Source organism: Callionymus lyra, chromosome 4 (genome assembly GCF_982586985.1).
Source record: "Callionymus lyra chromosome 4, fCalLyr1.hap1.1, whole genome shotgun sequence".
Taxonomy (NCBI): Eukaryota; Metazoa; Chordata; class Actinopteri; order Syngnathiformes; family Callionymidae; genus Callionymus; species Callionymus lyra.
Window position 1 is genome coordinate 27017006 of NC_141821.1, and position 13888 is coordinate 27030893.

The 13888-nt window shown below is 36.9% G+C and overlaps 1 protein-coding gene across 1 annotated transcript in view; it reads left to right on the plus strand.

The window, feature by feature from the left end:
* Positions 1-13888, plus strand: part of LOC148082304 (phospholipid-transporting ATPase ABCA1) — a 148069-nt gene that overhangs the window by 74657 nt on the left and 59524 nt on the right. Inside the window, exons 29-33 of the mRNA XM_087789468.1 lie at positions 2296-2394; positions 2745-2934; positions 7564-7658; positions 7975-8080; positions 13312-13386. Coding sequence (XP_087645594.1) covers positions 2296-2394; positions 2745-2934; positions 7564-7658; positions 7975-8080; positions 13312-13386 — 565 coding nt within the window. The remainder of the gene's footprint in view (positions 1-2295; positions 2395-2744; positions 2935-7563; positions 7659-7974; positions 8081-13311; positions 13387-13888) is intronic.

Here is a 13888-nt window from a genome sequence, read left to right on the forward strand (position 1 = left end):
CTTATAAATTGTATTATTTATCATAGCTGTTTTGGATTCATATCCTCGTCATTAGAGCTATAGCAATTCACCAACCTTTATACATCACAATACACAATTCAAACACAGTATAATATATTACGATATTCAGTCAATGACACAAAACAATGATTTGGAATAACTTAATAAATTGAAAAAAATGAAAAGGAAAATGATCAACTACGTAATATACGGAAAGGCTACTTGCAGGTGCAGAAGCATATAAAAAATGTAGTAGTATGTATGCCTCAAACCATATTTTCAATTTGAGTTCTGATCCAATCCTTACTACTACTGAAAAATATCATTGTTATTGTTGATTGTGTATGACGAAATAAAAAAAAGCATATAATTCTTTCTTTCATTCTGGTTTACTGTACTTTTTATTTGTTTTGTGGTTAATTTAATTTATCCTTAAGCTTTCGATGCATCATTGGCATCCTGACTGCTACAAATTTCAGCTGAAACATCATCACTTTCTGTGGACACAAAAAATGGAAATACAGTATATCAACAAATCTTAAAAATGGCCCAGATCTATTGGTAATAAAAAATAATAGTGAGTAGTGAATATGATATTTCCTGGTGTCAGCAGATGCTTGTTGTTGGCTAAGAATTAATGTATGGATCCATTATTACTTAGCCTAGCATACAAGACGTATTCCATAACATGGTCCTCGACCTTGTGCTTCTAAGAACTCATTAAATGTTCCAGCAAGTCCAATAAAAACTGCAACAAAAACACTTCCCAAGCATCTCCTGTCCACATGACCAACCTGCCCATCCCTCTAGTTTTAGAAGCAATGCTTTGCACAATAAAGTATTATTAGATAGACCCCATTTGACTTTCTTCCAATATTATCTCTCTTCTCACTTCCTCGGCTGTTTCATTGCTTTTATATGAACTATTCATTAGTTCCACTTTTTCTCTGTATTCACAAGTGCTCATCCCGGAACTATCCGCTAGTTTTATGAGCTTGGATATTGTGTTAACCCAGCCGTTGTTAATTGCATAAACAGATGGCTGCACATCATCTATTTTTACAGTCTGACCACTTCAACAGCTCTCAGCAATGGCTGAAGAACTGACCGGCTGACCTTCATGGAGATGCTACAAAAAGAGACAATGAACAGTGTATTAATGCTAATGACTTTCTGGATCGTGGCTATTGCTGGCGGGACACACAGTTAACCCCAAACATGCCTTACTGTTACATATTCAGCTGATTCCGTTTTTTATGCAAACTATGAACAAACTGTTATTGTGAAACACAACCTATAACAATTGAGAAATGTCTCTTCTTGCCCTACTTTATATTTCGTGAAATATCTGAAGAAAGACAATAATAAAATTTCAACATCTCGCCAACCTTTTGCAACTGCAAGCTGCTCTAAACTGTGTGACCCATAGGCCTACTACCAGTCTGTTACACAGTTAAACAATAACTGAATCAGTTTTATGAATGTGGATATTATCATATTATTGATTCTTCAAGAATTAGTAAGTAATGGTTATTTTTAAAGCGCCTTTCTATACCAGCGCCACAAAGCACTTTAACATATAAAAACAATGGATTCTGATCCACAGACCTTAGAGCCCGAGCTGGGGTGTAAGGCTGGATCAGATCACTGTTGTCAGGAGGAGTCTGACCATGAATAGCTCTGAAAGTAACAACCAGAATTTTAAAATTGATTCTGAAAGAAACTGGCAGCCAGTGAAGAATTTTAAGGATCGGGGAAATGTGAGTTCTTCTACTAGATCAGGTCAGAATTCTCGCCTCAGAGTTTTGTGGTAACTGCAGGCGAGACAGATCCTTCTTGTTTAGTCACGAAAATAAAGGGGCAACAAGAAAGGAAACACAAACTCAAACATAATAAGATGTATGAAAAATATTTTGCTGATACCTAGTCTAACAATATTTATCTTAACCAAGTCGTTTGTTTACCCATTTATAAGTGCTTATACATCACTTTATGATCATCATTTCCGTATTTCGAATTTGCTTCTTTATGTGTAAGTCGTATTTTGTATGATAAAAAGGAGATTTTATGTTTGACACTGAGTTATATGAAATGTATTTTTATCCCCCAAAAATAAAATGTGTTTTATATAAAGCAAATATATCTATTTGTAACAAGAATAAAGAGCAATTGCGAGCAATTTGGGGCCTTTTAAAAATATCTATTATTCCTGATCTTTCACTATTTCTTTCACTCTGATAATGCTTTATGATGTTTTCAGACAACATTAACTAAATATTCTGTTTCGTTTCATAGTAAGGATGGGCCGACCAATGTGGAGGTTTCTCGAGTAGCTGAGAGTCTACTTAACAACCCTGGATTTGGAACCCGTTGCATGAACGGAAACCCCATCCCGTAAGTAGCTGGGAGCTGTCATGACCTTGATTGAAATAATAGAAGATTTTAACTGTGTTTTACCAAAGTTTTCAACTCAAGTCCTGGCTATATGACCAAGAAAGTAAAATTGCGAGTACACCACTTTATATAAAGAAGATCAGTGTTTAAGTGTTGTTGGACTATTGTATGTAAAATGTTTTTTTTTAATTAGTGAAGTTTATAGATTAATACAAATATGTTCTCAATTATCAATGTCAAAATTGGGTATAAGTTATGCTGGAAGCAAACACAAGAGAATGTATTTAAGTTATTATGTATAAATTTCAGGTATTCACCTTTTCTTCTTGACGTTTGATTATCTGTTTCAGATCACAACCCTGTGTTCCTACTGAGTCTGACTGGGTAACTCCAGAAGTGGATCAGTCAATCGAAGACATCTTCATATATGGCAACTGGAGCATGTCCAACCCTTCGCCTTCGTGCCAGTGCAGCACTCCTAAACGTAGCATTATGTTACCCGACTGCTCTCCTGGAGCCGGTGGGCTCCCACCTCCTCAGGTAGGCTGACAACCATTTCAAGTCATTAAGAACACATAAATAAACACAAGTATAACTACCACATGTTGTAATATGGAATACAGCCTTTATATCGGATTTTGACTGTCTGATCGTGAATTTGTTAGCTTTCGATACATTGTTGACTACTGAAAACTGTTGAGAAAAAAGTGCATTTTCACTGAATAAGACAGGTGCTACTGGGTTGTGAAACTCTTAAGGTCGAGAACAAATGTCAGCAAAACAATGTGCAGCCCTGGCACTGGAAAAGAGTTTGGTAAGAAATTGAAAGTGAAAGTGTTTTTCTGCAATTACGTCTCGGCGCCGAGTATGACACGTCTGCTTTAACAGGGGGCTACAGCAAAGTCTCAGCGGACCCACTCCATCGCACACCGAATTTCATCCCAAAATAATACAGACAGGATATAACACACACAAAGTTTGTTGTGTATAAGAATAGTTTAAAAATAAGCGGCCTCCGTCAAATTGATTTGTGGATTTAAGTGTCTCTTAAATGGATTGTACACATCAGTATGTGTCTGTTTGTACAAAACTCCTTTCATAAGAATATTCACATTAGAAAATGTGCTTAAGCCACTGAGAACGCTGCATTTTTCTGGAGATTAAATCCTGTTTACCATAACCACAATCACTCTGCAGTGATCGGTCAAGTGTTGAGGGGTTTTTTTCACTCAAGGAAGACTCCACGTCGAAGGGACTTGTTGTATAAACAAAGCGAGGCATGATTACAGCAGAACTTTGCTCTCGTAATCTCTCTTGCTGAGATTTTTTTTAGGGGAGAATTTTATAATGAAATAAAATGAGTAGTGTATACTTTGTACTGTATATTGCCCGTGGGACACTGGTCATAATTCCAAAGAGTAAAGCTTTGCTAATGTGATTGAGTGAACTGACGATATAAGTTGTCGTAGTGAGTCTCCTCATCAGGGCTTATCTGTCACTCCTTCATCTCCTCTCCTTACTTCCCCTCAACACACCACTGCCATGCTCTAATGTGACATTTCCCTCTCCATGTGTTTGTAATGCCTCATTGAACTTGTGCAAGACCTGCTGTAGGCTTCTCTCCATGACAGAGCTGTGCGAGGTCACATTTAGAGAACAACCGTTCAAGCAATCATGGTGGGATACGTTTTGTTGTGACAGTCGAGTTTGAAAAGTGGCCTTTGAGGGACCTTTCCCTCTCAATGATAGTCTTGGCTCGAAGTGACACTGTCATGGTGTATTCCAGGTTGGGAAAGTGCTGCCTTGAGAGCAGGAAGTTGTCCCAGTGGATTCCAGAACTTGTGATCATCAAATCGAAGACCAGCCAGAAGAATAAAGAATGTTGCTTTGGATGTATCATTTCTAAATGATTACTTAATTAACTATTGTTTAACAATATCAACCTGAATAACTAAACAATCTCAGTGACAGATTTATTAGTTGAGTGTGTGCTTCTGATCTGCTCAGTTCAAATAGTGTTGTTTGCAACAGCACAGGCCATTAAGAGTCTGTGCCAGGTTCAAATAGTTTTGACAAGCTCATATGTTCCCTCTCTCTGCGTGGTACCCTAGCAGTGGTCAAGTAATCTTGAAGCCTGAAGTTTCAAAAAGGTTGGTAACCTCTTGACTTCATGCTCTTTCACTCTGGGCAAGTGTCTCCGTTCCACCTCCTCATGTGACTCATAACTGTTTAACGTTACACTGCCTTTGTTCTTGCCTAGAATAAAATGTATCATAAAATGATCTGATATTGTGCAGCATCAGCTCTATTTTCTTCTTCAACAACCAGATCGATCACCTTTAAATTAAAAGCGGCATCACTTGTATTTCCTTGTGTGTTTACCATCATTAGAGCGTGATTGAAGTGTTTAAAAACAAATTCAAACTATGGCCTTCCTCTTCACATTAACTGATCGCTCTTGAGGGCTCTTAACTCTTGAAATCATTGGAATTAGTTCATCGTACGAGAAAAGTGTGTGAAATTAGCAGTTTTAGTCTTGATTATTTTGAACTCTATGTCAAACTGAAACATCTAACCATTTTTTTTTTTGCCTAAATTTGCTGGGCATCTTTTTTGGATCTGTCAGATTCAGATTCAAGCCATTTCCGCCCTGAGGCAATAAATGTGATACGTTTAAAACCAGCCCTTGTCTGCAACTGTCAAGAGTAAATGTAAGCTTTTTACATGTTTGCCCTAATTTAAAATTGATGGATTCAAAATGAAACTTCCTCTCACAGTCTACATTTAATCTATTCATGAAAATATGCTAAACTGAATCTCAGATGGATAAAAAAAACATAACCACCTACTTCCAACTTCTGGTATACAATAATTGGAATCACCTGAGCTCAAAACTTGAAATATACAGAAGAACGTTCCAAAAAAAAACAACTTATGTAAACAAGCTACAGCTTTTTAAATACATTTTCATTCTCCTATCTTCACTTTTGAGAAACTGATGAATGAAATACATGATGAAAATCCACCAAATTGCCACCATGGAAACGACAGCTCCCATAAACCTCATTATCCAGCCTTGACATTAACATTTTCAGCTCGGTCACTTTCAGAGGCGAAAGGAAAGTCATCACTATGAAAGAAAAGATGCGTCTCTGTGCCTGTTGTGTGAGAAATCACATCCCTCCATGAAAGAGTGACGCAACATCAACTGCATAAAAACCTTCTCTTGGATTTATTTGTCTATGAATCTCAGCATTGTCGCAACACGTGATGGGTTGATGGGGTTTCATGAAACTGTGTCATCATTTTCAAAACAGACGGTGACACTCTCCGTTTAAAATTAATCTGAAGTTTCATTGACTTTGTGCTTCTGAGCTAGGGGATATAGAACCATGAGTGCCATCTAGTGGCTTTTGAAAATATAAATAACAAAAGGAAACTGATGAGTTTCATTCGATTGTGCAGTGTGTAGTGATAAAAAACACACTCGCACACAGTGTCTCTCACTTTCTCCAGTCTTGACCGTGTGTTAAAGCAGAAGGTACAATTGTAAATACTATATCTGGCTCCCCCCAGTGTCATAACAGTACAACTGCAATGTCGTGACTACTCTGTTGCGCAGTTTACATACAATACAATATATACATTTGTTTACTAAACTAGATAAACAATCTTTTTGGTCAATTTTAACTCCATTAAGTCTCTCAGTACTTCATATGAAAACACTGCCTCTGCCCAAGTGCTGCGAAGCAATTTGTTGGTCACATGACATCACAGGCTCTCCTTGTGCCTTTTTTTTTTATAGTGTTCTGATTTGTTTTCCATTCTGTTGACCAAAGAGTTCCCTGGTCTCCACCTAATGAATACCTAATGCCGCATTGAGAAAGAAAAAGTGGTTTCACGGAGGTAATTGTCTCACAGGGGTATCTGATTAAGCAACACAGCATGTTTGCTCAGACCCTTCACTTGAAGCAGTTTGTAAACAAGAACAGGACACCTGAGTTGCTGGGGTTGGTAAATAGGTGTCCGGGGTGTCTCATTTTATCAAAGATAACTTTGTTAATTAGCATTCCGTTACTCTTTTTAATAAGCAGGACTAATGGTGGACTGAGCGTGTGGTGTTTGGCGGTGTGTACGCACTGTTATACACAAGTGCGGAGGGTTGTCATGGCAGTGTGTCGCGCTGCCTCCTAATTGGATGTTTGAATGGACCCATTTATCCGTAGAAGGGCATCTAATTAGAGTCCTCTGACACCAGACAGAGCTTTTTTTTTTTTCAGTGTGTGTGATGTTGGTCAGTTTATATCTTTTGGTTCATGGCCGACCTTAATTGACTATTATAATGCAGGTTGAGGGATTGTGTTCAATGCTAGATTTTACCGTCATAGGATTTCAGCGATGGGGACTCGAGCTTTAAACCTGCTTCACACTGAGACAGATCGACTGCTTTTACACAACTAGGACTGGATGAGTATTGATTAAACTAATTATTCCTCTGCAGATTAGTAGGTTTACAGAATACGATTAATTGAGCGTAATTAAAACATTAACCAATGAGTTAAACACACACACAACTGGGTTTTGTTAGAATGAAGTGCATGGTTTTGGTATCATTTAAAAGACTGGTCTGGTTGATGAAGCTTCATGAAACTGTATCCATTTGTTTGTTTAAACTCCAGTAGATGGCACTATTTAACCGATTGCTTTGAATAGTTATTCTGTTGAAACATGACATGTATTTAAAGTGAGGGTGCTACCTTCTTATCTAAAAGACTAGGACACATGTTCATGAAGCTTCATCAGCCCATTTATACAAGTATGTAATGTATTTGAAGTTGATCTTACAAGTGTGATATTTGTACTGCTTAGTCCTGAGGCTTCATGAGGCAATTGATGCTGTGTCATGATAAAGTTTGAAACACCCTCAGTGAACATTATTATGGTAGGTTTCATTGAATCAGTAGATCAGAGCCAAATACTTTAATGTAGCCTTTTAAATATTAATTCACTGTATCATTAAACAACTAATGCTGTATCATAAGGTCTCATCAACCTATCAATAGAGATCAGGTAAAATAGAGTTTAGATGTTTCTAGGACAACTAAACCATGAAAGTTGTGTTCATGTAGAAGCCGCAAATAATGTTTATATATCTTTTTGTTTTCACAGAGGATCCAGAATTCAACAGAAACTCTCCAGAATCTCACTGGGAAGAACATGACAGACTTTCTGATCAAGACGTACGAAACCTCAGGAAAAACTAGGTATGATTTTAATAATAAAATATTTGAGACAGGTGATGTTTTTATTGCTTTTCTGTTTCTGAAAAAGCAGATATGGTAAAAGGACATGGTCTTTGTGTTGTTGATGCATTCACTCTGAGGAGTCACTGGAGAGTAGTTTGGGTCAAGCCATGTTTGGCTAAGTGATCCATTCATTTTATTTTTTTTTATTTTTCCTGGCAGTATTTTCATCGGGTGTCAATGGACTCCTTACTGAAGTGTGTTGTTAACATGTGCTCTTATCTGCAATAAAAAACGAAATATCTGCCTTTTACATTGCTTTTGCTTGCGCCTGCAGGTTCGGGGGGGTCTCCGTGGGTGGAATCAACTCTCAAGTCCGCATTACGGAGACAGAAATCGAAGACACATTTGAAGAACTGAAAGGACTTTTCAATTCATCTCAGGTTTGTGATATTGACAAAAGCAAAGAGATGATGGATCAGCATAAGCGTTCTGACCGTCTAATAAAAAAAAATAAAAAAACACATTGACTGCTGATCATTAAGACAGCTTTTGCTAAAAAGTTTTGAAATCTGAGTGCCTCAGATCAGGCAGGTTTAGGTTTAATCAGGTTTTCCTTTGTAGTACATTGAGACAACCACATTTACCATCTGAGGGACAATTTATCATTGAGGTATTTTATCATGTCAACTTGCTGTGGCACTCTTAAGATGAAGAAGAACATTAAACCTACAGCAGAATTGACACATTTAATGTCATAAGAAAACACACGTTTGAAATAGCAGCACTGCAGTGTGACATACCTCAGTAGCTGAAGGACCTCAATAATAATCACAATCAGTAAGCAATGTTTTAGGAATAATCGAATCTCATGAGTGATGTTTTCTGTATCAGTTTGGACAGAAAATATTTGCTGCAGGGTTGTTTTTTAAGGTTTGAGGTTTCTTCTGCATGATGACAATTGAACCTTCTTCTTTCGTTTTGGACTTCTTCCTTTTATCAGGGTCAAAATATTGATCATAACTCTTAATGTAAAACACAGTCAACTAAAGAGTAATGTTTCATTAACATATAGGGACTTGTTCATTTGGATATCTTGAATTTGAACTTGTTTCCATTTAATATGTTACACTTATTGTATGCAAATAGTACTTTGTCTTGTTGTTATCTGAGCCTTTTTTCTAGTGTATAGCTAGGATGATAGTTACAATGTTATATCCAGGCACATTATTGTAAAGCTTTATCTGGTGTATGCCTCTGTCCCTACTTAGGGATGAAAACACATCTCATGTAAACCTGCATGTTGATGGGATAAAATGCATCTCCAGGAAAAAGATTATTAAAAGGCTTTGAAATTATTTAAATTCGGTGCATGCACCAGTGGTATCTGTAAATTATCTATTCTATTCGATGAACACATCATGTACTGTACCTATACTGCTATTAAACGCCCCTTTACTTTACTGAATTTCCCCCCTCTGGGCAAAATAAGTGAATACAAGTTGATTTATTGCACTATTGCTAAATGGTCGCTTCTATGACTTCATAAGCATGACATTATGTCAGTAGATGCTTATACTGAGAGGTGTACAGACGAGGTTGAACTTGAGCAAAAGTACCAATGTCATGTCACCCTACAGATTATATCTTTAAGTGTATGTACAAAGTTATTCTGCTGTGAGCCAACATGAGAGCAGTAAATACTTCTCCTTCAAATGACAGTATATCGTTTATTTTTTCATACAAACCAATGGTCAGGAATGGTAACACCGAACATACACCGACACAATGATAAAGAAAAGCAAAACTGTGTCCGTGGCAACAGCTGTAAGTGTAGAGGTGAGTTTGAAAAATAATTGGGGATAAACCGACGATGAGATTGATTCCCTGAAAATGGATGAATATCAAGCAGAATGGAGTATCTGGAAGTGTATGTGACTGGTTGCACTGCTCTATTTATGGTCCTCTCCACAGTTGGAAGCAGTGACCACGAGGGAATGGACTATATGCACTAGAAGAGAAAATAGCCATATCTATCTAATGAAAGTGGAAAACATCATCATCAGCCCAATGTCAGGGAAAATATATATATAACTTCAAATAAATGTTGAGAAAAACATTCACATAAAAGGGCCAGTTCAAAAGGTTCTACTTGACTAGGTTTCTCTTTGTTTTCTTTACATATAATTACATTGATTTGATCTATTTTCTGCACTGTTGCTTTCAAGTTTACTCAAGCATTATACTGTGAATATAACTAGTCCAAGGATTTTAATTATGCCTGAGAGCAAAAGCAACAATTCTTTACGCACACGTAAACAGCTGATTGTACTTCGAGGGCATGTGTTGCTGCCAAGGGACAAACCATGAATCCCAGTGGTTCTTTGAACGAGACACCGGGGGGAGCAGAGCTTGTGTCAAAAGTGAGAGGGAAAAGGAGGCGATACAGGCCAGTGACCCTGGCAATTATCATAAGGAAAGTAAGGTCTCTTGGGAAAAAGGTGGACAAACATGCATCCAGGAGGAACATCATTTTCAACCCTTATATACTGTACGTATTGGAAATTTGACTCAAGTCGCACATCACAGAACTGGAGAGCGGTTGCTCAACTGTTCAGAGAGGCAGCCAGAAGAAGAAGGGAAGAAGGATCATACTTGAGGTACAGGAAGTGGTATGATCATTAATATGTGAGGGTAAAGGAGAGCCCAGAATTTGAAATACCTGCTCTGAAAATATGGCTTGTTATTTGTGGCAGGAGTTAACTTTCACGTTCAGGATTTCTGTTTAGACTCACCCATCTTCTGTGGTAACAGTGACTTGTGACCTCAGCATCTTCACCCCCTCAAGAGCTGCGATCCAAGCATCCAATGGATTTTTGGTGTTAACCTGAAACTTTTGTAACGATCGTTGGACATATATATTGACTTTCCAACAGGAGTCCTTACACATTTAGACTTCTTGTATGCTAATACCACAAGATGCTGGGAGTTCAACAATCGGCCACATAGGGAAGGATAACATCAAGCCCTGTAGATACACCACCACCCTTCAGTATGCACTGCTTCCCTAGAAAGGGGATATTCAGAGACTCAAAATAAAATGAGGAACTTCCTGTCTGGGTGGAGATGATGTGGCAACAGATGTTGACAGAGCTTTATTATTGACGTTTCATGTCTAAATAAGAAGGATCTGTCTCGCCTGTAGTTAATACAAAATTCTGAAGCGAGAAAACTAACCTGCTCTAATAGGAGAACTCACATTTCTCCGATCCTTAGAACTCTGAATTGGCTGCCAATTCTGGTTCTTACTTTCAGAACTATTCATGGTCAGGCTCCTCCTTACATAAGTGATCTGATCCAGCCTTACAGCCGAGATCAGTCTCTTAGGTCTTAGAGGAGAAAAACCCGCCAAGCTGTTGCTCCTAAACTTTCGAACAATCTTACTCTCCTTCTGTGTTTGATGGATGTACTGACTCCTCCTCCTTAAAAAAAACTATTAAGACTTGTTCATTTGTGCAGGCCTTTTCTTATTTTTTTTCTTTTTTCTGTACTCTCTCACACCAACCAACTTGTCCCCTTTACTACATCCATATACCTTCTCTTTTTTCTTCTCTGGACCTCCTGCCTGGCAGTTCCAACCCCAGAATCCTTCTACCAATATACTTACTATCCCTCCTCTGTACATTACAAAACCATCTCATTCATACATGTGCTGTTCCTCTGTTTGACTTATTTCTAAACCTATCCATTACTATATGTATTTATCAAAAGCCAAACCTTTTGAAAGTTTGGACTTGAGTGAAGCACGGTACTAAGTTCAAGAAAATGAACAGTCCCTCTAACTAAACAAATCATGTGACCTGGATATCATTCCATCTATCTATCTGGATGTCTTTCCATCTGTCTTTGAACTAAACTTGTCCTCTGTCGATCCCTGGCGTGATACAGTTGGCTTCAAATTCCCTCATTAACATTTTAAGTTTTGGTCAAATAACCTACTTTGGGATCAGGAAGCTGCTAAGCCTCAAGGCCACTGCCGTCTCCTCTGTGTCTCCTGAAGCCGCACACTGAAGACTCTTTAATTTGAGCAGCAATGATGATGCAAGCCCAATTGCTGGTCCTCTTGGTTCTGCTTCTCTTCTTATTAATGCTGTCCTTGGGAAATGTCTGGCTTCAAATCTCTGTTGGTTTGAAGTCGCTATGAAAATGGTGAAAATGATTTTCTTTTTTTGTTGTAAACTTTATATTTTAATTGCACTTGAAAGTTTTATGACAACGAGAATGTGTGTGTAATTTTATTATTTATTAGTGTTATCTTCTTCGTAATGTAAGGCTTCCTAATAACAACAAATATTTTGTGCCATATTCAGGAGGCCCAAGCATATACAAACCATATATTGAAACGGTCCTGTTGACCTTTTCTCTCGTTTGCTGATTCTTTTCGGCAATTTAATTAAGAAAAAGGTCTAAAATAGTCATACCTGACTATAGTTCTCTTTGTCCTTTCACAGGCTAGCGCTTTATTTGGGAATTGTGTTTATCATCAAGCACTTTACTCAAGCTATTTAGGGAGTTACTTCCAATATGTTTGCTAATTGCTCTGTGGGGACAAAAATAATTAAGCCGAACTGAATGGTAGTTTACAGTGTATTGAATTTAAAGCAACTGAAGAGGTGAATTGTTTTTGTTTGGTATTGAATTTGTATTGTTTCCAGCTTTAAAAAACGTAGGCATTCAATCTTAAGAAGCCTTATCTGTACAGTCCAGTTGAAAAAATGGAACTGATGTACCATTAACATCAAATTGTTTCATCGTTTTAATCAACACTTTAAGTATTGTATGAGTAGGATTAATGTTGTGAATGTCTGTGAGATGGATTCTAGATAAAGTTTTTTTAATAAGTGATGCAGACATTTGGGTAGAAATGAAGCATTTTTGATCTTAGAGAAAAGCAGAGTTCCAGCTGTGTTACTGAAATGATAGCTATTGACAACAAATTGCAATTCCAAACTAACAAGTTCCATTAACTTTTAAAAAATATTTATTTTTTAGTCCTTGTATATATATGTATGTATGTATAACATTATTTTTGATGCATCTCATGAGGCATGTGCTTTATGTTTTTGTTTATGAGTTCCTTAACCACAAGCTGTATATTTACTATGACACAGACACAATCCAAGTAGACAATTTGCATATATATCACATATTTGATATGGTCTGTTTTTTTATAATATGTGTTGAGCTGCATATCAGCAGGACACTTGGAAATCGCTCATCCTTTAGAACAGCGTGAAGTCACAGTTCTTTCTACTTATATAACCTACCACTTTTCTCCCGCATATACCCTTTGTTCCCTTGTGCTGGTTTGTCAACAACTCTTCGCAACTATCAGAGAAAAAAGTGATCCTTCTCAGAGAAAATTATTTTTGTTATTTATTTCCTTGAAAAAAGCTCAAAATGGACAGGAAACAATTTCTTACTTGGAACCTTTACTTAATTTTGGGAGGAAATCCAGTGGAAAATGTATTGAAATCAATCTCTTCCTGAAAATCTGCTTCTGTAGAGGTTCCTTCTGGAAATTCTAACGACTCTTGTTTTAGACTAGGAATATTTTTATTTTATTTTTGAAAGCCTCACATATTTATTTTCCACTTGTTCTTTTCTTGATCAGGATAATGTGACGGACCAGATCCTACAGAGCGCTGAGACCATAATGAAGAGGCTGGGAACACGGGACAACATGAAGGTACTGTAGATATTCTTATTTGAAACAAGCTATGAATATAAATATAATTGTAAATGTAATAAAAACATTTTTTTAATCCCACATGAACTTGGTAAACAATATCATGACTCAAATGAAAACACCTTGAATTAAAGTTGTTAATTATCGATTCTTATTCCTAAATAATGTAATTATTTAGACATGAATACATGAATAAGATCTCAAGTTTTTTTTGAACACAATAAAGATTTAGTCGCTATATTTTAAATTTCTGAATGAGATAACTCTTGGTATGATGTCACATTTTTTACATTTGGCTTAAGGTTGTCTTCACTGTGTGGCCCTTATCTTATAAGGATGATTTACTTTTGGGGCGGAAACATATTTTAATTAAAACTTAAACTGAAATTTTGCTGTATGTTGTCACATACAGTCAGTGAAATCTTCGATGCAACACTTACAGTATGCTATGAAAAGTTACAAATATATAGATAAAATATAACTTCTTATTTTTATAGTTAAT